The following is a 25878-nucleotide window of genomic DNA, read 5'->3' as shown; positions in this document are numbered from 1 at the left end:
CATGGTTGTTATTAATTATTTTCAATCAGTATGTAATCTGTGGTGTTCGTTTTGTTGTTATAATAGTCATAAATGCAGATTATGTGTAAACTTTTACTGTCTAATCTGAGTATTACTCACTGTGATTGCACAAGTCAGGTTTTTTTTAGCAAAATAACCACTAGACACTAATAATCTGACAACCATTTATTACAAAATAAATATTTAAATGAAATAAAAACACAAGCACAGTCAAAAAAACAAAACAAAAAAAAGCTTTTTACATTTTCATAGATTTCCTTTTGTGTGATATGTGAAAAAGTGTAACAAAAAGGGACACCGTTTTATGTAATGAGCTCATCTGATCCGTTCCATGCTGAAGTGTTTCCAAACCAGAGGAAGTCACCTGTGGTGTGGGATTATGGAGAAGAGACCGCACAGAGCAGCATTATTCCTTAAACCTTAAAACCACAACTGAGAAGAAAAATATATAGTTTTTTAATATCCTGATGCTGTGATTGCTTTTGATTGACCACTATGCCTTAAATCAAACCCCGTTTATATTGTTGCCACCTAAAATGAGCAGTTTTATACGCTTTCTGTTTAACACCAGAGGGAGACATTTCATCATGGCGCGTACAAAGGAGCTGTACGTCAGTCCAACATAAACAGTCAAGGTGTTCTGAGTAACCCTTCCACAAAAGATAACAAACATTTTGAAGCTTGCTGGTCCAACTATATTCAGCTCTAACAATAAATATAGAGTTTTAACAAGTGAAACCTCCTTTAAATACCAATGAAATGGACAAATTAAAATAAATGACATGGGGAGAATAAAATGAAAACATTTGTCTGTTCTTTTTCTACATTGCACTGGCTCCCAGCGATGCTCCTCGTGTCGGGTGTGTAACAGAGAGTGCTTCCACCGATTAAAACTCGCTTCCCGTTGAACCTTGTCATCGCGAACACCCTGTCCATCACTTGGACAGCTTGTCCGCAAAATCACCCCAAGCTGTCTGAGTCTCTGGTCGCAAACAGGTCTGATAGATAAAGTGGAGGAGACTCTTTATGCGGTCACCGGGCTGGAAAAAGTCAGCCACACTGCAACAAGAGGTCGGGTTGCTGCTGAAGTTACCTGCGAGGGATCTGACACCTGCAACGAGAAAGAAAATATTACACCTTTAGTCACCTTTAGTCATTTTAAATGGCACCCTGCAGCATGTGAACTACTTCTCACTCAAACCGTGCTCTTACCTGCCACACTCTTTTGCTTTTTGTCTCTCCTTTCTCTTTCTTCCTCTTCCTCTTCCTCTTTTCCTGCACATTGAACACAATTATCCACAAGCCCTCGTTCACTCATTCTAAAAAAAAACGTCTCACTGCAGATATTATGACAGACATAAACCAAGTTCCTTACCTTTCAACCTTCACTAAAGGTTTCCTGACTCTGCGGAGAAAGTTTCAACAAATCAGAACACCCAAGTGCGATTTTATTCACCATTAAATATAATAGTTAAACCAGTCTCCTAGAGCTTACATTCGCATCTTATCAGTTTCTTTGTGAAAAACAGAAAGTGGCATAATTATTTTCACAAACACTGCGGATTAACACTGCGTGTGATACAGTCCTATGTGGAGTTTTCCATTTCTCTGTCTGTTTTCCTCCCGTGTTATATCTTACCTCCACGTTGAAAAGGCATGTAAGACAGTCAGCGAGAGGAACTGAAGCTGATGTTACTCATGACTCTGTTTTATGAGTCTTGCATGAATCAATTATCCATCTAGATTGTCAGCTGGCTCTCCAATAGACATTTTCCCCTCTTCCCCAACAGTAAATTTGTTATTTGGACACTGATTAAATGCCTAGAAACTAAGTAATGTTCTTTAAAACATTCACTAGACATATTTCTCCTTTGTTTTCTTAATGTTTTTGCCTCATGTCTCAGGAAACAGATTCAAATCTACTCTACACCTATAAATATGCAAATAAACTCCACTTACTCTAACTTCACGTCTCACCTACATCTGTTTTAACACAACAACAGCGTCTTGTTTGTGCAAAAGAAAGGAAGCCAACGTGTTATTTTATTTAATTTTTTTGTAATTTCCACAGACACAAACGAGGCTCCTCAGTGCAGCATCATTGTGTATTCACACACATTGCTCTGGCATTGCAGAATCAGCTGAGTGACAACAGCATCCTGCGTCTGCTGCCTCCTCCTCCTCACACACATACGCCAGTTTGCCTCTACCACCTTTCTTGTTGGCTCATGAGCACATTGGATCAGCTTGAACATTGCAAATCTGCCTGTTTACTTTCACACATGACACCAATGGTGCTTCAGGCCTGGTTGAAAATGAAGCAATGGGTTTTTATTTGATGCGGAAGAGGCTTTAGGTCATCAGAGTAAAGTACACCCTTTTTTTATTTAGGCAAGAGGCAAAAAAGCTGTGCTTGGTGTGAAAATTGCTAACGCTTTTCGGGAAGCTTTTATTACCACGTTTTATCAGGTCAAATTAAATAATCCTCGTCACGCGCCTCTACTTTCCTTATCCCCTGCTAGTGGACGTCTGCTGTTCTGGATTGTGTGGCTCCATGCACTACTTTCATCTACTTTTATTGAGTTCTTTGTTATCTACACTGTCTCTTTTTGTCTCTGTGATAACAACACAGCTCTACTCCTGTCTTTGTGTGTGCAGTACTGGGTTGTGAAAGTTTTTTTTTTTTAACTAACACATGCAGAATTCATGTGAAACAGTGGATGAAGCTAATATGAGTTGACATAATGTGCTCCTAAATGTTAACTTAGATAAACCTGTTTTCTAAAGTACACAAACAGTGGTCATCAAGTTGTGTCATATATATCTGCAAAACCCTGGCTGTCACTGAAACTACAATTTGATGGTGAAAATATTCAGCCACTGAATTGGCTGTTTATTCTACTCATGATATTTCTTATAGCATGTAAAAACACTAATAACAGGCCCAGAAGGAAACAAACTAAATGTGAGGTTGGTAAAAGTTTGCTCAGGTCTGTAACTTGGCAGATACATTTATTAAAAATCTTTTATTCATATAATAACATGAATGTAAAGTATAGGAGACAGGGGGAGAGCATATTTAACTGTGTTGTAATTCAGGAATTATGACTTAAAAAAAATATTTTCTTGGTTTCTTACCTACATTCACATGTCAGATGCTCCACAAATGTCATCTCAACATATTCCTGACCCGGCTCCGATGGTCTGATTTTCAACAGCTGATGAATGACATTGTTTAAAATGGTCAGAGGAGGCGATTACAGTGCAAACTGCAACAGGACTGACACTCCTTTTTTTTTACCTGCATGGTGACATTTGTGGTTTGAGTGGGATGGCACTCTAATTTCTCGTCCCCACAGCAGCCAGCACACCTCACCAGAGGCACGCAGGAGGGGCTGTAGATGTGCTCCACCTCTGTTGGGTATTCCTGCATGACCTCAACCAGCTTCTCGATGGTCCGGCAGAAGCTGCGACCCCACACTTCTTGAAACATCAGCACTGTGAATGAGAATATAGGAGGATAAGACACTTTTGGAGCTGCAAACATACCAGCTTCTATATTAGATCTTCATGAAGCTTAGTCAGAAAAAAAAAAATCTACTTCATGTGCATTAAATAAACTATACTTCTGATATATATTTATGTGTGTACAAAAAATAGCAGTAATTACCTCAATAATGCAATAATGACATGCCTAACTGATGTACACAGAAACTTAAAACCAGTTGTGTTATGCCACTGTGTATCCTGTTTGCATTTTGCAGAAAAAGAAACATTTGTATAATGTGCAGTACACTTTCCTGTGGGAGTACATGTGTGAAAGTGTCCTCGTTTCTGCGGGGGAAGAACAGGGACGACTATAGCCAAACACAGAAGGAAGAGAAAACAAACACTGGTAACATGGCCATAAACAGAACCCTGCTGGAACTGGAGCTGAGCTGCCCCGCGGGCACCTCTGGGACTGCGGTGACCCCCAGAGGTCATCAACTGGAGCCTGACACCACAACAGCTGTTTATAAAAGCAGACAGGCTGGGAGGAGACGGCCAGGGAAGCAGCTATTGATGGGAGAGGGGGCCATGAACTGTAATGTAGTACAATGCAAAGGGATGGTTCACCGGCCAGCTACCACTCCTTCAGTTGATTGCTTGTCTTCTGCTTATCTGAACGTTTCTGAGCGTTCCACAAATCTTCAACATTCAGTTTAATTTCTTTGGCAGCATTAATTTATAGTGATGCGAGGGCGGAAAGGATACGAGGGAAGAAGGTCAACAGTTGTGTAATTTCTTCTAGCTCGGGCATGCCCTGTTGTCCTCTAAATTCAGGTCAAACTCGCTAACTGACAGTCAAGAGTTCAATGCTTAGTCATTTAGTTTCCCAATAGGGCATGGCAACAAAATAAGAAAGAAGACACTAATGTTGAAATGTTTTGTTCCGACGGGTATCTGTCAGGCTCTAATCCCTATTAGCAAATGCAGAGCAAGTAGCTGTGTTTGAAGTTAAGGTTTTGAGATGTAAAATATATCCAGCTCTGTGTGCTGGAGGGTTTAGAAAATAAAGAAGAAATTCTTACCTTCAGTTGTTCCATTTCTGCTTGAGGTCTGTAAATTCTGCAAAACAAAAACAAAGATTATGGCAAAGTTAATATTTATTATAATTAAAGGCCCAGCATGCCTTGAAGAAATGCATGTCACCCGTCACCTTTCATGACAAAATTTTATACTAAGATCATCATTTATGTTGAGAGACGACAAAGTTGTAGACATTTTGGTCAAAACATTAAAATAATGCTTTGCGAGGTGTCACACTCAGATTATTCAGTGTTAATAAATGTCAGCCACTACCACATCAAATTTTAGCTCAGTGTCTGTAAAACTGACTCAGTCAGAGCCATTTTTGCTTCGGCTAAAGTGAATTAGCTGTGGCAGCCATCTTGAATTGGCTCGACTCCAAAAGTTGATCACTTCCACATTTGATGCTTTCTTTCTGAAAGTTCCATTAAAACTCATCTAGTTGTTCATTAAGTATCCTGCTAACAGACAAACATGGTTGAGTAGTTAATGCTGAAGTTTTAAGCTAAGATCTTGCACAATGAGTCGTATTTGGAGTACGTGTTGTGACTGACTATCAGCTCTAACTATAACCAGTGTTAGCAAAACATCTGCAAAACTGACTGAATCATAGACATTTTATGCTTTTTTAAGGTCAGTTCGCTGCGACACCATCTTGAAGTTTATCAGCTGTAGATGGGCATCCAACGATTACTTTCTTTAAGTTTCAGTAAAATTTATCCAGTGGTTTGTGAGATATTTTGGCAACAAACAAACACATGAACAGACACCCTGACACTGGCAAAAACATTATCGCCTGCCTTTTGGTGGCTGGTGATAAAAAAAGATTTGCTCGCTTGCAAATGTGAGTACTTTTATCCTCTGGTGGTGACTGCTGGAAGTACATTTTCCCACCCAGTGTTTTTGAGCAGATCCAGTCTTTTACATGCGTGTATGTCATGTTCTTCTGTGTGCCCAGCTGTTTAGGTTCCTAACTTGTTTCCTGTGGTGTAAGATCCAGCTCTGTATTTATTTTCCCATTGATGGTTTCCCCCTCCGTCTTGAGTTCTTTTTTTTTTTTCCCATCATCCCACGATAAACAGAGCAAATTTCTCATTCGCCTGGGAAAACACAAAACCTCTGGTTGACTCCATCTCAGGAAGGGAAATCTAGGTTTGATAAAATACCCTCAGGCTAACATGGACACGGACAGGCGGCAGACAACCTGCTTCCGCAATCTCTCCTCGTCACTCGAGTTAGAATTTCTGTAGCACAAACCGGATCAAATTTACTGTGCATAACTGTCAGTGCACGCACTGTTAGTTGGAGAAATGCGTTATGTAATAGTAAAAAGACAACTGTTTCCAAATGATGGCCGTAAAGGCTTGTATTTTACACCATCTGTCCACAGCAAAAATGTATTCTCTTCCTGTTATGACTTAAAATAAGTTTAATGTGAGGAAAGTATCTGTCATGCAACACTCAGTTCACTAATGATGAATTCCAGCTACAGATAAATCTATCAGAGACTGATCTGCTTTCTCTGCTGCAAAACAAACTTTCTGACTTTACAGATTTGATAAATGTAAAACAGCTTCCAGTCAGGCACTATTACTCAGGCCTTTCCTGTCTTAAGGGAACTGATGAGGCATCTCCCTCTTTTATTTTTTTTTGTTTTTTCAGGCTGGCCCGTCATCTGGCCAACATGTACAGCTGTTCCTCTGACAGCAGCGTTGTTCTGTAGAGTGGCATTCACTGAACTGTGTCTGCCGCACAAAAACACAGCAGGATGTGAGCTCCACTTGCTGAATATTTTTAATGCGCACCATGGGAAAGTCTTAGTTCAGTTATTGTTAAATGTCACTTTCACTCCATGGAGCCTTATCGCTTTATTCCCTGCAGCAACGTTGGAATAAAATAGATTTTTTTTCACAACATTAACAACCTTTTTTCCCGCCACCTAAGAGCTTCTCGGATTCTCCTGTTTATGAGGCTCCTTCACATCACAAGGCCTTTTTGGCTCTGGACTTCACTTCTGTTCAAAATGGTCATGGGTTAAGCCTTGGCACCACGGGAAAACATCTTTGATATCGCTTAAGGTTCAGAAGAGATGAGTAATTTACTCAGAAGAACCGGCCTTAATATAAATTGTTGCCTAACGATTCTCACATAGGCCGTCCCTCCTCGTGCACTTACAGTATTAACTGTGTGATTGATGGTGACTGGAGGTGGTTTGGCTCTTGTGGGAAGGGGGGGCGTGTTTTAGATCAGTAAATTATGGATGATCTTGACTAACAAACCCTACAAGCAGGATCAGTTTCAAAGTAGTGTTTCTTTCACTTCATTCCCTAAAGAGCTTCTTTTTTAGTGAGTTTGTTAGTCCTGAATAAGGTCTAGTGTTAATCTGTGTCAGTTTCAGTTTTTGTGCATTGATTAAGGGCCACACTAAGAAACTGGACTTCACAAGAAAAAGCATTTTGTTTTTAAGAAAATGATAAAAAGGCTGAACGACACACCAATAAAAAAATATTTTTTGGCTGCAGGCTGAATTTTCTGCACAGTATGATGTAAAAAATGGACTTCTTATCTACTGGTCAATTTTCTGCTGTCTATTCATGGTTGGATTGTGAAGGGAACATGTCCAGGAGGGAAACCCAGCATTCCTTCCCCAGGGATGTTTCCTGGTAAATGAAAATGTTTACCAATCTGCACAGATTAAGCAATATTTTCTCAGAACTGAAATGTCAGCTCCAGATATATCAAACAGGTTCAAAAAGAAAACAAAACGACATCCCCACAATTTAAAATACAGAGAGGATTAAAATTAGGGTTTAGGATTAGGAGTGTATTTTGTGTAAAGAGGTAGGTATTTTGCTTAACTAATCAACATTGTTTGCAAACTGCTTTGGTAAAGCCTGTAATTAGCAGAAAACCAATGTACATAAACTTTATTAAGTTCAAATACAAACTACTTAAAACTATAGCATGCAACTGGTATTTTAGCTTTACTTTAAGATCATAACTCAATAAATGTTTTTATTTTGCAGAAATTTGGCTTTTTTATTATTATAAAAGTGGATGTCTTACATAACCAACACTGCTCTTTTCCCTGTAATCAGATCAGTTTGCAGAGAGGACAGTTAGGAGTTTTAGCAGAAACTATTTGACATATTTGATCGATTGTGAAGCCATTCAACAAAGTTTGTCCCCCTGGGTCAGATCAGAGGGCCGGCTGAGTCCCCTGAGCTCCCGTTGTTGGGCCCGAGAGGGCCAAAGCGTTGTAACTCTGCAGTCCCACACAGCTGAACTGCGTCATGTTTAACCCCCCCCTGCTTCTTCTATCTGTCAGGGGAAAGGCAGCGTGCGGAGGGAGTGAAACTCTAACATGATCCAGCTTAATAGGTCAAAGATTTTTCATCTGATAAGGTCAAGTGGAGGGAGGAGGTGATGGTCAGCTCGACAGCAGGTACCATGGACATTTGCCAAAGACATCAGGGAACATATTCCACACTGTACTTTTAAAAGAGAAATAGAAAAAAAAACAGTGATACAGTATACTGTAAACCAACTACAGAGCCATTCTAGGATAAGTAGGTTTGTTCTTTCCACTGGACTACAAAACAGTGACAGTAAGGGTGAGGCGTGTTTTGCTTGAAAACAATTTGAAACAAAAGCTTTCTAAAAGAGCCCATAAATTCTTATCAAATTGTTTTATTTCAATCTGGGGTGCAACATGTCAAAACCAGATTATCAACTGTAAATTCATAGCTATAAATATGGTATATTGTGGGTCTTTTCCAAAAGAGTTGAGGGTTCAAAAAGGCCATCTCATTAACAGTAATAGGTGTTATTTCACATGTTGTTCTCTGGTGTTTTGTCACTGCATCAAAGCCAATAACATCTTATAATTAGGCTTTTTAAGAAGCTGGTTTCTGCAGAACATTTTGTAAAAGTTGAGAAAGTGCTTAGTGTAGTTTCAGTGCTGATTCAGTGACACTGTCAGCTACAAATCAGATGTGTGTGAACAGTACGTATAGTTTACATTTTGAATTATTATGAAAAAGTCAAGAAACAACATTACATTTCAAGTACTTGAAGTCCCATTAAACAAGCGTGTGTAACACCTGCAGGAATGTGTGTTTTAATCCTCACAGCCAAGCTTCTTAATCTTCGATCCTCCTGACAAACTACAATAGCCTTCATTATAAGCACGTCTAAGCTCATATGGGTTTGCAAGTAAACGTTTTAACAGAGTTTCAACTAGATGTTGTACAATACTGAGAAACACAGACTGGCAAAGTTTTGGGGAAATCCCCTTCCTCGGTTAAAAATGACCCAATCTTAACTGCTCTCCTTACAAATTTTGCTGGGCTTATGAAGGAGACAGCGCGGATAAACAGTCCAAGAAGGAGATGCAGAATTTGTGGTTTGCTAACTTCAACTGAACAGGTTATTTTGAAGCCACGAAAATGCAGAGAAAGGTTCCTTCCTTTATAAATCCTTTATTGCATATAACATCCTCTCCACCGTGTTAGGCCGGCCTCTCAAGAAGATTGAGGGTCACAGAAGAAGTTCGCCACTTTTGCAAAAGAAAACCAGCTCCCGTTTTGTATACACAAAGCAGGTGAACCTCAAATGTCTGCAGCACCATTCCAGGTCTGACAGTATCCAGCTGGGTCTCCAGGGTGGTCGGGTCAGGACTTGTGATCACGGAGCACTTAAAAAACATCAACAAACCTCTGCAGCACACATGATGAAGGTGACAGAGCAATTTCTCAGGTATTTTGGGTGAATGGAACTTTTAAAATCCACAGTTGTTTCACACATTATGAAACAAACAGTCTATTTGTGAGCATTTAATTAAATATGTCTATTCCTTCCTGAGATATTTTACTAACAGACAACCACAGGAAGATTGTTATTTTGTTTTACACACTTCTTTGAACACAAGTACGCTCTGGAATAGTTGCTGATTAACTAACAGACAAAAAAAGTTGACACAAAGCCACAACTTAAAAATAAGTTGCTTCTTTTTCTGTTCGTCCAGACTTCTGACTGTCGCTTTGGGCTCTCAACATAAACAGCAACATATTTCTAAACCCCAGATTTACCAAACTGCTCTTCTTCAGGGTCCATTTCTTCATTTTAGAAAATAAGTGCAGACCTTATTTTATCTTTAACCAGGAATTAAGTGACATTAACAACAAATATTTTTTTCTTTTTTGTTTTAAAGAAGAAGCAAAAAAAAACAACAAAACAAACTCTAAATCAGGGTCAAGAGAGAGGGGAGATGTAAAGGTTCGTATAAATTTTGATTTAGATAAACACAACTTCCTCAGTGTAAGTCCATTAATGAATGCACAAATGTCTCCCCAAAGATATGGACACACACAACCCCTGTGTAAACGTTGCACCGCATGCGCAAACATACACACACACAGCGAGGCCCTCGAGATAAGGCTGACCGGTGGTAATTGTGGTCTCTATTACAGTAAATGCTGTTCTGTAAACCACAGTAAATTACATCCAGATGGGAGATTAAAGCTTGCTGAGTAGACGGCTGCCCCGAGCACCACCACTCCTCTTCCTCCTCCTCTGCAGAAGGAAGGAGAAATCCATATTTCCTGATTGCAATTGCAGCTCTCCCCTGGGCTGGAACATTACAACCAGAGAGAAATACCACAACATCACAAATGGGAGTCCTATCAGTCAGCAGGTCACTATCACGGCATGGTCTCGTGCACACATTTTTGGAAAGATGTGCAAGTGTGTGTGAGTAGTAGAGACACTGAGGGAATTAGTGTTTGAAGCCTGAAAGCTTAACTTCTAAAGCTGCTTATAAAACTTTATGAAAACACCCAGAGTTGTGACGTCATACCATTTAAGCTCGGTTATAATAGACTGGCTAAACATGAACATGTGTGGAAAAAAACAACCAAATATAAATGCAGGTGCGAATGTACAACGCAGATGGTCAGAATCAAGTATTGTTTCTGCCTCTGATGATGATGATGTCAAGGAAACACCTGCGTAACGTCATGTCATTACAAAAATAAAGGGCTGCTGTCGAACTTAACCTTGTTTTTTGTTGATCAGAGACATCAGGAGCAGCAGACGGATGGCATTTAGTTTCTATGTTTTCATCACAGGAAGATGCTCAGTTCATAAACAGATACAAAGAGTTTCACACCAAAAGAGTCTTGTGATCCCTATCCTTGAATGAATTTCTTAACACACTGAATTTGGAGTCTGTTACCTTTCATGTTTGCTTGCTGACTGATGCAAGTCAGGTTTGGCACTGCTGATGAGAACTTCCCACAGCCCATCTTCATGACATTAAGGAGGGTTGTTCTCATAGCCTAACAAGGAACTTTGTATGACTCAAGAAAAGTTGTCAAAATGGGCAGGAAGCAACAGGTTTATTTTGGCAAAGCTCTTCGTGTCTTCCACGAAGACAAGATCTGATTTTTGTGCTGCTGTGGTTTACACACAGGTGCTCATGCATCATGTGCTTCATATCTAAAGGAAGTATTGGTAATACAAGAAATCAAAACAAACAAACAAACAGTAGTATTAGTGTGACTAAGAAGTCTATTGTTCACACAGGAAGCCCAGGTGCTTCCAGTCTCAGTCAACAGGCAAAATGATAATAGGAATAAAGTGACCAGGGCAGCTTAAAGAAAATGAATCATAATACACAATAACAGAGCACAGAAAGGAAACCCCACTTGTGAATAATTCATTACATGGATTCTAGTAACCTCAAATCACCAGAAAACAATGTGAAGATTTTTATAGTGGCCATAAAACTCAAGGCTTTCTTTACCAACATACAGGCCGCTGTTTTCTTTCCAAAACAATGATGATTAACTCGTGCCAGTTTAGTTTTATGTGCCATAAATGTTGTTGTTAAGTGACACTCACATGATTCTTTATTATTGGTCATTTACTGTACAAAACAATTATTGTTGTTATAATTAACTTGTTTGTGCATGTTACTCATAGTGTGATGGTGTGAAATACAATTCTATGCAGAAGATATTCTATTTGACGTGCATCTCATAGTCATTATAATAGATTATTTTCTGAGTCAGATATACATCCATTTGTCCTCCACCAAGTATAATCAGGTCCTTACATTTCAACTTAACCCATATCTTCATTTATCAGTCAGAAAAGAAAATAGTTCAGGGTACATTTTAAAATGTTCTTGACTGACATTGTTTATATGCAAGCTGCTTTCTCTGCATGCTGTTGTTTAGATTCTGCTTATCAAAGTTTATTCATTGTATAAAACGCATCACTGTATACTTTATAATCTGTTTTTTTGGCCCTCTTTAAGCCTAAAGAGTAAGAAGCAACTGGGTAAACTCCCTTCTGATTTCTGTACATTTTAATACCTTCAAAGAGCTGTTATGAGTTGCGGTCTTCATGTTGGCTCCTCTTTAGAGTTTCCAGAAGTCTTCTGTAACTGAAGGGTGTATCTGGTCTTCATAAACTGGACTTTGTTCTTGTGATCTGTTTTGACCTGAAATGTAATTTTTAGCTTGTATCTTTGCAACGGTGTCCCAACTTGACCAGGTTTATCTCAAAAAGGTGATTATAATCTCAAGGGACTCCCAGGTTAAATAAATAAAATAAACCCCTTAAATGTAATTTACCATTGTACCTAAATACTTCACAAGTAAAATTTGGGAAAATGTAAAGGCCTGACTTTACTTAGCTGAGGATTAATGAACATATATGCAAATCATGGAAGAATTACATCATTCATTGTATTGACTGTGTGGTACAAATATCAAATAGAGCAGAATATTATCTGTGTAGAATGATATTTTACATAATTTCAATACAGGCTTTTTGGACAAATTGATCTTTTATTTGTGGTAGTTTGTGCTTTACACATGGGGAAACTTGTAGTTATGTAAAATAATTTCAAAACTGCCAACAAGCAATAACTCATAAGTCCAACAAATGACCTGATTAGTTTCCAAAAAGTGCATAAATAGATGTGAATAAAAATTATAAAAACATACAGCAAACATCTTAAACCCACATAAATGTTTATCTACATGGGAACTATGGCCCTACCCTTATCCTATCCATCATGAACTGACCCTAACTTAACATTTCAGTCCCAACAAGCCTGTCAAACCTCATAAATTAAGCTTCCAGTTCCTGCAGAATTCATGGAGAAAATGCACACGTAGACGCAAACGCACTGAATCAAGCTGTAAAACCTTTGTAGTAAAGGAAAATCATGAAACAGTTGGGAGCTGACCCCACCCTCTCTTGGCTGCTGCACAGCAGACGAAAATTACTGCTTTAGTCACAAGACTACCGATGCAGACTCCAGCTGTGACAGTCATCAGAAAAAAAGCATCTGTGTTTGATAATGGTACAGTTTTAAAGTGTGAAATTCAAGGGGAATATTATTAATAACTGGAATTTCCATGTTTGGTGCTTGATGCTTTCCTAAACCAGCAGAAGAAAGAGCTTCTAGTTTGAATGCTTTATGCTGATTGGTCTTTAATTATAAAGCAGCTTGTGGGATTTAAGCAGGATCCAGATTTAAGATCCTTGCAGACTTCGTGTCATCTGACAGATTGGATGTTGAATCTGAAAAACCTGTATTGTTTACATTTGCCATCAGTCTTCTGGGGGCAGCAGGGCGCATTTAACCTGCTTCATGTTGGGGCCCCTGGGTTTTGTCACCCATGTTTTGCCTAAGCAGGCCATGAGCTGATTATGAGGATTAGAGGAAATGTGGCGATCCCCTGCCGCTCCCACTCACTCTCAGCTTAGCAACAGCTGCAAAGTGTCCAGTTTGAGAAACTGCTGGGACACGGAGCGCTTTCAGACTGAGTCACTGTGCAATACTTCTATATGTGTGTGTGTCAAAGGGGTGTTACTTGATTCAACATGCAGCAGCAGTCTGTGAAGTGTGACAGCGCCTGAATTTGCATTTACCATGAGAGGCATCGGAGCCCACTGCCAGAGAAATCAGAGCATTAGGTGGCACCAGTCCCACTGTCCGATAACACCACCTCTTTCAGCTGTCTCTGAGCCTTTCAATGAATCCAGTTTTAAGTTTCTGAAAGATTTTCATTAAAAGCAGCAGAGAACAGAGCAGCTTTGTACTGATCCCCTGCAGCCTGACAGGGATATCTCTGCTCTAATCTTCATAGATTTTAGTTTTAACACTACATGTGTTCACTAAACTGTACAACAAATAAAAAAGAAAAAGCTCGTGTTCAGCTCAATCTTTTACTCTGAGGCAGCTCGGCAGGATTTGTTTCTTTTCTTTACGACAATTGGAACAAGCAGTGATTCCAACACAGAAATATTTATGGCCAAGTTCAGAAAGGTGAAGGCGGATGACAAATTGACACATTTTCAAGAAACTTTCAGAGGTTTTTTTGGATGTACATCTACAACTGATTTACTTTTGGAGCCCACTCAATTCAAGATGGCTGCCACAGCTGATCAACATTAACCAACACAAAAATGGCTATATCTCAGCCAGTTGTAAAGATATTGAGCTGACATTTGATGTGGTAGTAGCCGAGAGTCATCCTCAACACATACTCTGATTGTGACATCTCTCAATATCTCATGAGACTTTTGCATTATTTTCAAGGATTGACCTAAACCTTAGTCTAAAAATGGCATAAATGGCGGCAGGCGACATGCATTCCTTCAAAGAATGGTAGGTCTTTAATTTCTTAAGTTTCTCCCCCGAGATAAAAATCAGCGTGTTCCCCGCATGGGACTTTAAACTGGGAAAATAGAATCTCTCAACACGGCAGTGAGAACAATCTCACTTTGTGAAGTTTGCCTTTGAAGTCTGCGGCTGTAATTATGAGCTCGGTGAGCTTCTCCAAATATAACAGTGAGTCACTTTGAATCATGTGATGCACGAGCGTGGTGATGCAGTTTGTCACGTTTCAGCGTATGAATGAAGTGAGCCGGACTGCGCTCATTCAGAGCAGGATGAAGGTGTCCAAACACAAGAACTGACTGTCATCACTGGCTGCTGGTGACTCAGCCAGAAAACGATGAACTGAGCGCAGACTATTAAGACACCGAACAATAAACACTTAGTTTAAAAATGTTAGAAAATTTGAGGCATTTTGTTTTGTGCGCAAAGAAGACTCCAATAAAAAAAACATCTTTACGCATGGCTGATTTTGCACTAAAACGCAAACAAGCCTTCACATTGGGCACTTTAGAATTGAGTGTAAAGTTTCAGTGAGTGTGAAACAGCATACCTGCACAGGTGAGAGGAGCAGATAAAGCGCCGCCACAGTCTGGATGACAAAACCCGGGTCCATTTACGCGCAGAGACAGTGGAGGCGAGAGCTCCCGACGCACAGCTTCAAACTAACTCAGAAGAAAAAATATCCAAGAAAAGTCCCAAAACGTATAGCAGCCCAGGTCACTGAGAAGTGGGGAAAGAAACTGACTGGGAAATCCCAAGTCATCTGCTCCCTGTTCAGCCGCGCAGATTGTGAGCGGAGTCACGTAGCCCCGCGCTGCCTGCCGTCTGGAACCTGATGAAGACTCTGCTCCTGCTAATGATAGAGACCAGTGGATATAAAATGATAAGTGTCCAAAACTATGTAAAAAAATCTGACAATATTACATTTAAACTAGAGCACAATGCTTTAAAATATTATTGATCAAATGTGTGAGAAAGTAAAGCGTAATCATTGAGCAAAAACAGAAAAAAGGAGCTCAGTTTAAGTAAGGAAGAATGCATAAAGTTGCCTCGAGACTTTCAGTTTCCAGTCCTGCTCTGAGCTCCAGTCAGAGTCTAATTGCCCTACACCACCTTTTCTCTAGCTGGCCATTTAAATCTCCTCCCCTTCCCTGTCTTCCTCTCTGTCCTCCCAGATCTCCCTGATGAGATTCAGCCCTTCAGCTGCAGAGCATGATGGTAATTTATATGATGCTGCTGACGCTTTATTCCCGATGTTCAGACTATACACACACACTGCAATGTACACACAGACTCACTGAGAGCACTTTTGATGTTCTGTGAGAGCTATTAGGGCAAAGTAAACATTTAGAGATCTTTTTCACTGCTGACATGTATGGTCTCCTCGTTGCAGGCTCCAGTGTGTGGGGAGACTCCTCTGTGGTTTCAGCATTTAGTCAGGTTTGCTGAAACAGAAAGAGAGATTCCATTCGAGTTGACACATCTCTTCATTCTGTGTTTGCAGAACCAACAGATTCCTTGCGGGCTTCCTCGCATTCCTTCAGCAGAAGTGCTGAATAGCTGCACAGCTCCTGTTTTTTTTTCTCTTCTTCTTCTTCTTCTTCTTCTTCTTCTTCTTCTTCTTCTTCTTCGTGCTTTAGAACAGAGCACACTTTCTAAACATCTCAGACACTTGAACACCGCCGCCCCGTCACTGCATTTGTCACAGCATCAGTGGGAGCAAACAGTCTGAGATGATGAAAGACGTTTCCTCTTATTATGCTGCACAATTTTTACTGCTGTCTCTTGTATCTCTGCGTGGCATTGATGGATGATTGCTGAAAGTCAGAGGGCAGAATACACGTGAAAGCAAAAGAGTTTCTCAAAACAACTCAAAAAAACCTACAAAAATGGATTTATCCTTTTTTTACAGATCTTGTGCTAAGATTTGGTGTGTCTGTAGCTGAGAGTCATTTACAACACATAGTGTAAAAGATCTTTGCTTAAACCTTAACTCAGCGTTAACTGTTGGAGTCAACCCTGTTTGTCTGTTAGCAAAATATCTCAGGAACAGCTGTACAGAAATTTATGAAACTTTCAGGAAGTAATCAACTCATTAACTTTTGGAGTCACTCAAACTCAACGTGGCCGCCCCAGCTAATCCATATAAACCCACGCAAAATGGGATAATCGAGTCAGTTTTGCAGACCCTGAGCTAAAATTTTCTGTGGTAGTAGCTGAGAGTCATTCAGAACACATACTCTAAGAGTGACGTCTCACAGTTACCCATGAGGTTTTTTTGTGTAATGATATTTTCTAAAACTCTGGCATGAAAGGCGGAGGGCAGTATGACCTTAGATTTTATTTTAGCTTTTCCCTCCTTAGTTTGGCAAAAAAAAAGTTTTTAAGACTGTTTCAGTCTTTCATCTCTTACTATCTAATTATCCAACTAACTGCAATACTGCAGGACATTGAAGCCTCTGCTTTTGTGATATAACTGTAAGCTTTGTGATATTTTAGCTTAATGTCATTGTTCCTCCCCCCCTGCTGCAGCCGCCACACAGACTGTTTGTCCACAGGACATATAGACAGACTCAGCACCGTCTCGCCATCTGCTCCGTGATCTATCTGTGTTTTCAAAGGCGCACCAGCTGATAGGCTCTAATAAGATCACTCAAACTGTTTGCACTATAAATACATGCTGATAAGAGGAGCAAACGCAGGCTGAGCGATTGTGTGGGCTGCTCCGGGGAAGATGGAGCTCTCTGCTGTCAGATCATCAGACAACCTTGAGGTCCTCATTGCTCTCACTAAAACCACAAAGCTTGACAGTGTTAACCACATCTCCTTGTTTTGCACCCAGGAGAAAAACAGCCTTTCCTTTAACAAAATTCATGCCTTTGAAGATTTATTCTATTACAAAAGAGGTCACTATCCACTTATAGGGATGCTTTTTTAAAAAAAAAAATGAAATCAGTGTTCAAAAGAAAAACAATGCCTGATGTTTCATAAGGATAGTTGGGATTATCTTGAAAATAAAAGATCACAATGGGCTCATAAATATTTAAGGGATTTAAAAGTTTAAACAGGAATATAAAGACTGATCAGATGTTTTGATTTGAAGGAAGGCCCTTCAAGTGTGCGTCGTCTCCAAATGTGAAAACTAAATGGGTGGTTCTCAGAAACTGGAGAGCAAAAGTAACAAACATTTCCCTTTTGCTGTTGACCTCTCATTTTCCAAGTCTGCAGCGTAAAGGTAAACAGATGAACAACATTAATGATGTCCATTCATCATTGCGAGGGCAACTTTGGTTTCCTCCACAGTGGGGCCTTAAAGGGGAACATGGAGCTCCTTGACTTTGAAGAACACATTTAACAGCTGGACGCCTACAGGGTTTTCTGCTAAAGACAAAACTTAGCCACAATGTCACTGGAAATTGCTATGATGAGTGTATATCCTAAGCACTGAAGCCTGCAGGATTCTAGGAGATGATGTAATATGACTCAACTCATCATGAGCCACCTGGATCCAAACAGGATGAGGCATTATTTAACACCCAAATCATGTCTTCCTGTTGTTAATTAGCTTTGAAAAGCCACGTTGTTTTCTTTTAAAGCTATAACTAAAAAAACGGGCAAATAGGAAGTCTTTTAACTATAAACACAAGCCTGTTAACCTAATAAGGTGATTATTACAGTTAAATCACATGTTGCTGCTGAATCATGCTGAATCCTGTTCCCAGTTCCAGGTTACGCTAATATATTTTTGTCTCAGGCAATTTTTTAATTTATTTTTTCGTTGCTCCAAGGTTATCAGGTGTCATCCTGTTTTCATTCCCGCTCTGATCTCCTGTTGGCATTGTTTCATGTTCTTTTTAAGGAAGCCACTGAGGTTTGTTAACAGACAAATGGGAGTTATTTTGGTCTGAATGTGTCATGAATCAGTTGCTGCAGAAATCTCCTGCTTTTGTTCAGGTGTGTCTTTGACCATAGGCTAAATGGCAGCTTGGGATTGAAGACTGTGTGTGTGAATGTAACTTTTGTTTGATTTAAGAAGCAATTATAGCAAAGATTATGGCAATCAGGCAGGCAGGAGCTAAAGCTTCCAATGGTCAAAACTCAGCTATAAAAAACTCCTCTTGGAGTTTTTTTCTTTATGTCTGAGATTTAAATAAGAAGTTTCCAGAGGCTCCTAAATAATCAGAGGAGGATATATCATTGCAATGCACAAATAATGGCAAGATAATGTATAAGGAAGTGTAAAACTTGGGAATCTAAACAGAAATAAAAGGCAATACATTTAAAGATTAAAGGCCTGTTATTTCCTGAAAGAATGCACATCACCACATACTGTATAATCACAAGATTGTCCTATGTTGTACCCATTTTGGTCAAAATTTGAAATTATATGTAATCTAATGCAACATTGTGAGACGTCATGCTCTGAGTATGTATTGTGAATACCTCTCAGCTACTACCAAAGCAAACTTTAGCTCATGGTATGTAAAATTGGCTAAATTATTGCCATTTTTGGGTTTCCTAAGTTCAGTTGGCCGTGGCAACCATCTTGAATCAGATTAACTCCAAACGTTAATCAGTTGTAGATGTACACCCAGTGGTTCCTTTCTGCAAGTTTCATTAAGATTTGCCGAATGGTTCATGAGATATTATGGTAACAGACACATAAACACACACAGACATGGGCAAAAACAGCATCATCTGCCTTCGCCTATCAGCGACATGGATTATTTTGTTACCGAAGCACAAATGCTACGCTTAAAATGTTGCATCTGAATGGCATTCAGCTTGCCTAATCCAGTTAACCTTGTATGTGTTTATTTTTTTCTGCTCATAACAGAAAACCTTCTTCGTATTAGCCAACTTCCTCAGACAGAAAGCAGCAGCAGCTGCCGCTGCACTCTGAAAGGAAACCAAAGTGTTTGTCTTAGATAAAATTTCATCACCACCAGAAGTAGCAGGGAAAAAAAGGGCTTGCGGTTATATTAAAACAGGGGGGGGGGGACAACACTGGGAGTGAGTTATCATGGTGTCTGTCATTGCCAGTTGTAAAAGCTGAGAGGTTTATAAATGAGTAGTGAGTTGTGCAGAATTGGTTAGACCTCCAGCCTGCAGAGATCCTCCAAACTCCATTAAGAGCTCCCACATGTGGAGAACACTCACCAGTGCATGGCTGCTGCTGGGGCCTAAAATCTGGACTATTAATGACATGTTTTTAACATCTTTCTCATGGTCAAACACGCTCTTCAAAGAAAACACTCAGAATGATGCTGAATGTAAATATAATCTTCGCTCAAACAGGTGCACTTCTGCAAACCTCATATCGCTCTGTAAACACGATTTCTCGGAAGCTCGCAGGATATTTTCGCTGTCTGACGTGTGATTAGAAGAGATAAAGGAAGCTGGGTTTCGAGGAATTTACATTTTAATAGTGACCCAAGATGGACTGACGAGAAGATCAGATTTATTCTTAGAAGTGGGAAACACTCAAATAAGCAGAAATTCAACCAAGCAGAGAGATTCAAAAGACTGACTTCACAACTGAGTGCAGGCAATTTTTTGTTTGTTTTGTTTTGTTTTTAGGAATACAAGTTGGTTTTATAAAACCTCAAATTAGTTTATCCCCCCCTGGGTGTAAGTAAGAGTTTTGTAATGTTCCCTCAATGGAAACAAGAAGAAAAATTGTATATTCTGTGAAAATACAGTGTGAAAACAGCTGTTAGACTTTCCTGAAACTGTCTGAAGAGGCTAAAACTGAGCTGTTAAAGCTAAAAGCAGCAAAAGGCTAGATAAAAGTAGCAAATGGGTAGCTAAATCTAAAGTAGCAAATTGTACCTAAAAATAACTAAAAGCTAACTAAAAGCTAAAAGTAACAGAAAGTTAGAAATTATAAGTAGCAAAAGAAAATAAAAACAGATCAAATATGCTGAATTAGATTCCAAAGGGAGCAGAAGAGATCTCAGTGTATTTCAATGCAGAAAATATATAGAGAAATAAAGTTAAACATATAAAAAAGTGTAAAAGGTCATAGCACCCATTTCCTGAATGAGCTGAATGTTTGATATATGAATGGCTGAAACAGCACAAAGCATGCAGAGTTATAGTGCAAAAAACTGAATCAGCAAAGAAGAAAATGAATAACACGCTGCGATGTTCACTTTTCAGAAGCCTCCAAAGTCGAGAGCCGAGCTAAAATTGATTTAGTGTTTTCTGTATTTGTAGATATTTGCATATTAGTTTACATGAACCTTCTTCTCGCACAATGACAGCTGGAAGCTTCAGCTCCTCTGAATGGATAAAAGAAAATGGATAGATGGATGCCACTATCACTACTTTGTTTAAATGTCCCTTAATTTGGCTTTTCAGGACCTTAACAAAATGTAATTTAAATAGAATTTAAAAAATCAGAAAATGGGTCCTTTCCCATGCATCTGAAGACAGACTTTAGCTTCATGGCAGGAATGCATCAACAATTTAAGAAATTTGCTTTGTTGTCAATAGATAAGATAATCAATGCTGCTTTCATCTGCAGATAGCAGCAGAAGGTTATCTTAAATGAGCAAAACGACTGGAAACATGGAGACAAAGTCAGTCCGGCTCCGTCCAAAGGTGATAACATTCATTTGTTCACTAAATAACATACAATAAACTAAAACAGAATGGAATAGATCTCAAAATGTAAAGCTCAAATGACCCACTTTAGTTAGTTGGATAAATGAACCCAGAGATTTATTTTAAAGTCAATATTAGAGGTATAAATGATTGTAAACTGAAGAAGGAGAGGACAAAATCAGGCCATGGCCTTCGCAAGTACTGGGTGAAGTTCATGTGAGTGCAAGTGTTTGAGCCAACTTAACTGTGCAAAACTGTGCGCTGAGATTTATTTTTTTGTAAAGAAACACATTTATTAAAATAGCTATAGGATGTAGGACAAGAAACAAGGAAATGGGAGCAGAACAGTGAGAGGCCGGGTGGAGGTCAGAGAGCCAGGGAAAGTTAATAACTTGAAACAATAAATAAAAAGTCCCACGGTTGAGAATTTGGCAGCTGTTTTAAGGCAGAAAGATTGCCATTCACCTCAAAGTTCTGCTTCAGCTGCACACTTTCTGGGAAAGATGGTTAGAATCACTCAAGATGAGGTGTATATCTGTTGTTTCATTGCTCCTCACAAGTGTCTCCTTTTGAAATGTTGCTGTCAGGGAGATGGCAGAGACCGCCAATAATCTCAGATGGTGCTCTGCCCTGAGGGGACAGATAAACGAGGACCACCAGGGTGTTAAAAACAGCCAACCACTATCGAATCTGAAGGATGAACACACTCTGTATATCAACTTATAGGTATAAATTGTTCAGGACATAGGAGAACTTAAAAATTGTTTTTAATCCTGGGTCAATATTTAACAATAAGAGGAGCAGAGCTCAGGACTTTTCTTGGTGGCAGATCTGGGTGAGTTGTCGGGAGTCAGAAGGTGTTGTGATAAGCTCTGAGCGGTGGAAAGAAGTGGTGTTGAATGAACACAGACCTCTGACAGCTTCCCCACACCCCGAGCTGTGAACGAGTGAAATTGAGCAGTGCTAATCAGGTGAAGATAAACAGAGCAGTCGCGCCCCCCGGGCATCGTGGTAACAGCAGGAATGAGTCCAAGATGGTGAGGTGGGGACGTCACCAGACACAGTTTTACTTTCTGGACTACAAGGATATCACAATATTCTCACAAAATAATACAAATTATGCACAGAAGCAGAACCACAATGAGGGCATTAATCACCTCCATTATATTTAAGTGGTTTAATAGGGGCAGAGGCACACTTGGTTAAATGGATTGCTCTGGACTGAAGCCAACGAGGCCTGAAGGCGTCTGCTTACGAATTGTGAGCCTCAGAGGAGCCAGTGTGTTCTGCCTTGGGCGGGGTGGGGGGGGGACTCCATCCCAGCCTCCGAGATTGGGGGGAAATTTCCCATAGAGATGAGAAGCAGATGTCTTCCTTTTCCAGTCTCACCCTCTCTCGCCGTCACACAGACGCTGTTTCTGTCGTACAGTTAAACCTGGCCCTCCTTCCCTCCAGGGATGGGGGGAGGAACATGAGCACCATGGGAAGGGTGGCTGTCCTTGAGTCTCCATCACATGACGGAGGAGTACGTCTTTTTGTGGGAGGCACTGCCTTTAGGTGCAGCTCATGGAACCGGTCCAAGATCTCCCAAGTTTCTCATGGAAAAAGGCAAACAAGAAGATTTGATAAAAACGTCACGCTCTGACGATTCCCGCTGGCAAGCTAGCTTTCTTTAGGTGGACTGGGGTTGCTTTGAATTTACTATTTTGTTCCCAGTGTTGATCTAGGGAATGACCTCTGACTTCTGCTAGGAGGAGAAATCACGGACATCAGATGGGAGGGAATAGTCCACCCCCCTTCTTCTCATCATCCTTCTAGACATGTTACTTTTGAAATAAAAGCCTCTCTGACTAAAATGCACCTGCGGTTCCTTTGGGACCTATTTTCAGCTTGCCCTAGAGCCAAGATCTTTGGCTCCCATGACTCAGCTCTGACGTGAATGCTGTGGCTCTCAGTGTAAACAGACAGAGACGATCTGTGGGCCAGTCGCTGGCTGTTTGGTTGTGGTTTGTAAACAGATCAGGAAGAAGGGGAAAATGAGGACTAACTATCCAGAAGGGCAAGATATGGGACTTATGGTTGCCTGTTAAATGTCTGAAATGCCAAGCTATCAACTGAGATAAGGTTTTTGGTATGAGGTTGTTTAACTAACCAGTCTTAAAGTTACAGAAATTGTCCTCAAACCAAGGTATTAAGGGTTAAGACCCTAACATTATCTCTGAATTGTTTTCTAAGATGCTGAATCCCTGCAAACATTTACAAGGCTTGACTTTAATTGGCTCTGTGTGTGTAGTATGAACTGGCAAAACACAGCAACACAGATAAAACTACAAACTTAATGAGAAAAAAACTCTCTAAGCTGTTGCAACTAAAGGAAAATGCCTCAGATTTTAGAAAAGTTAATTTACACATCTTATAGAAAAATAATTGTATATTTTGTCTCTGAAGTCATTTAAAAATTCTTGCAAAATTGAAATCAGGCACAAGTACATCTGATTTAGCTCGTTCAGTAGAGGTAAATAGAAAATGTTAGAGGTAAAATTGGGAAAATATAAGCAGCTGGTTCAGACAAGGCAAGGACAGAATTTCAAGAATTTGTGCAGCACCAAAACTAATTTGTTGTTGCTTACAACAGTCTGTTTCTGTTGCTATAATGAACAAAACAAAAATCCCCCCCCCCCCCACACACACACACACGCACACACACATATAGTCTTATTGTTTTATAAAGATTATAAAATGAAAACAAATTAAAAGGAAAGAAATTCACTTGGCACTGTTTTATTCTTCATTTAAAAACTTCAAACTTCTCCAACTCCAACCATGTTTTCAGAACTTTATTAAATCATCAGTATTTCAGTCTGTAAGTCTTTTCTCAAGATTTGTACTAAACTCCGATTCTGAGAAAATGAAAACATAGATCGTGCAGGGGCTCTGATAAGGGGGAGCCAGGGGGGGCAACGGCCACCCCATAAATCTGCCAGTCTAATCCTCCTGAGTCCTGAGCTTTATTTGGTATGCATTTTCAATTTCACTTAGCTATGTAAGATTTATTGAACTTCATAAACCTAGAAAAAATGTTTTTGAACGATTAGCAGTTGCAAATAAATAAAAAAATCAAAAACCCAACCTTCCTTAATAAAGACATCAGCTCTATGTTGATAAGAATAGAATATTATGGTGCAGGGCATGCATAATATCTTTTATGAATATGAATTTATTTAAAAAGAGGACAAGCTTCAATTATTTTAGTAATGATTGTGTTGTTTTCAATGTTTACTTTCAGCAGATAAAAATAAAAAGGCTAAGTAGGCTGATATCAGAAAGAGATTCTTTAAATCCCTTATTGCAATATTTCTCAAATTTAGTACATTTTATATGACAGCAACATGACAAAACTCCTAAAATTCTGTCATGACTGCATCTGTAGCCACCATCTGGTCACCCTTTTGAAAACTTCCTGGAGGCACCCCTGACCAAGTGTGTGTGAGACTTTTTAAATAATTTCTCTGTGATTAATACCTCACAAAAAAAAAAAAAATCTGTGTACTACACTTTTTCCTGCAACTGTTCATTATTATTTAAAAACACGTTATTTTCTGTGTCTGTTTTACTGAAAATTGAAACAACTATAAAAACTCACAACATTGAGTGTTCAGATGCTGTCAGATAAACATCGGAGAGAGATTTAATCTGTGTACCCTCTTTGTTTGGTTTCTGCACAGACATTTAAAAAAAATCCATATCAGAGCCTTTATGCACTTGACGCTTTAACATAAAGAGAACCCTGAGCCCCGAGAAACAGCTGGTGTTCTTTGCACACCCGCTGAAAGTGAGGCCCCTCCTATAGCTACCAGTATCCTGGGTAACTTGAAGGGGCCCCTCTTTGAGACATGTGCTTGTGTGGGATGTTCAAGTGTTTTTTATATATGCAACTGTAAAATATATCCTTATCTGCTGTCATTGGGGATTCCCACCTATTACGGGACTTCACACTTGACTTCACGCTTCAACTTCTTTGGGTTCTCATTGGGATGGACATGAAAGAGTTAAAAAACAGGTCAATAAACAGCATCAAGTCTGATTATTTGCATAAGTGAATTAGAAAAAATACCTGAACAGGATCAAATATACACTTCAAAAGGCACCACAAACATTTTCACCAGACTATCAGGGAGGATCAGTAACAGCAACTAATTTTCCCTTTAAATTGTGAGACTGAAGGCTATGTTCCACCCTTATTGACATCCATACTCAAACAGAACCTTAGCTCCATTGCATCAAACCGTGTGTACTGTAAATACACTTCAAACGTACACACTGCCTCGTCAAATTATGGTTTTCGAAAACAACGCCAGAGAAATTCTTGCTGACAGCTCAACTCTGCGAGGTGTCATTTGCTGATGAAAATTAAACTTCTCGAAGCTGTAATGAGCAAAGCTTATCTGAGGCTCAAAGATCGAGTCGTGGTTGAAGGTTATTGAGGAAGACGACTGAGTCTGGCAGCGTTAATAAGGCTGTGTTTACATTCTGTGGCTCAGTGTTTAAGTAGACCTGAATGAACTGGGATTAAAAAAAGAGGCTTCTTGATGGCAGACACACACACACACACACATAAATGTACACATAGAAATGATAAGCTGGTGTCGATGGGGGTTGGACAACCTTGCTTAAGTTGAAAAGAGGGCTTTCATATCAGCAGGATCACTACTGTGTTGGTCTTCTGCTCCCTCAATAAATAAACTAATTATTCACTAAAAACAGAAACAAACAGACAAGATTTTGCTCAAACTAAAATGCTGAGAGAATCAGAATCAGAAAGTCTTCTTTAAAGACTAAGATGTTTTACTAATCAGCCAGAGAACTTGTCAAACTAAAGAAAAACAATGTTAAAAAGAGGCTGATGTTCATCAAGACTCTTTGTGTCGATGATCAGAGAAGAATCACTGCCTATTGTTAACACCTGATCCTGTATTCTC

General features: G+C 39.5%; 1 protein-coding gene across 1 annotated transcript; it reads right to left on the bottom strand.

Annotated features, from left to right (window-relative positions):
- Positions 1-171: 171 nt before the first annotated feature.
- Positions 172-15450, bottom strand: pgfb (placental growth factor b). Its single transcript, XM_017418058.3, has 7 exons — positions 14841-15450; positions 4593-4629; positions 3323-3519; positions 3160-3239; positions 1397-1426; positions 1234-1296; positions 172-1132 (listed from the first exon to the last, which is right to left on the bottom strand). Exons 1-7 carry the CDS (start codon positions 14901-14903, stop codon positions 1111-1113), a joined length of 492 nt encoding a protein of 163 aa, XP_017273547.1. The 5' UTR covers positions 14904-15450; the 3' UTR covers positions 172-1110.
- Between the last annotated feature and the right edge of the window lie 10428 nt (positions 15451-25878).

The sequence above is a fragment of the Kryptolebias marmoratus genome, linkage group LG10, assembly GCF_001649575.2.
Source record: "Kryptolebias marmoratus isolate JLee-2015 linkage group LG10, ASM164957v2, whole genome shotgun sequence".
Lineage (NCBI taxonomy): Eukaryota > Metazoa > Chordata > Actinopteri > Cyprinodontiformes > Rivulidae > Kryptolebias > Kryptolebias marmoratus.
Note: the sequence above shows the minus strand (reverse complement) of the source record. Positions and strands in the feature narration are given on the sequence as shown.

Coding starts and splice junctions, on each gene's coding strand:
- pgfb (XM_017418058.3), bottom strand. CDS start 14,903: ATGGACCCGGGTTTTGTCATCCAGACTGTGGCGGCGCTTTATCTGCTC. Junction 1,427..3,159: donor CATCTGACATGTGAATGTAG/GTAAGAAACCAA, acceptor CTTTCTCCGCAG/AGTCAGGAAACCTTTAGTGA. Junction 1,297..1,396: donor CCTTTAGTGAAGGTTGAAAG/GTAAGGAACTTG, acceptor TTCAATGTGCAG/GAAAAGAGGAAGAGGAAGAG.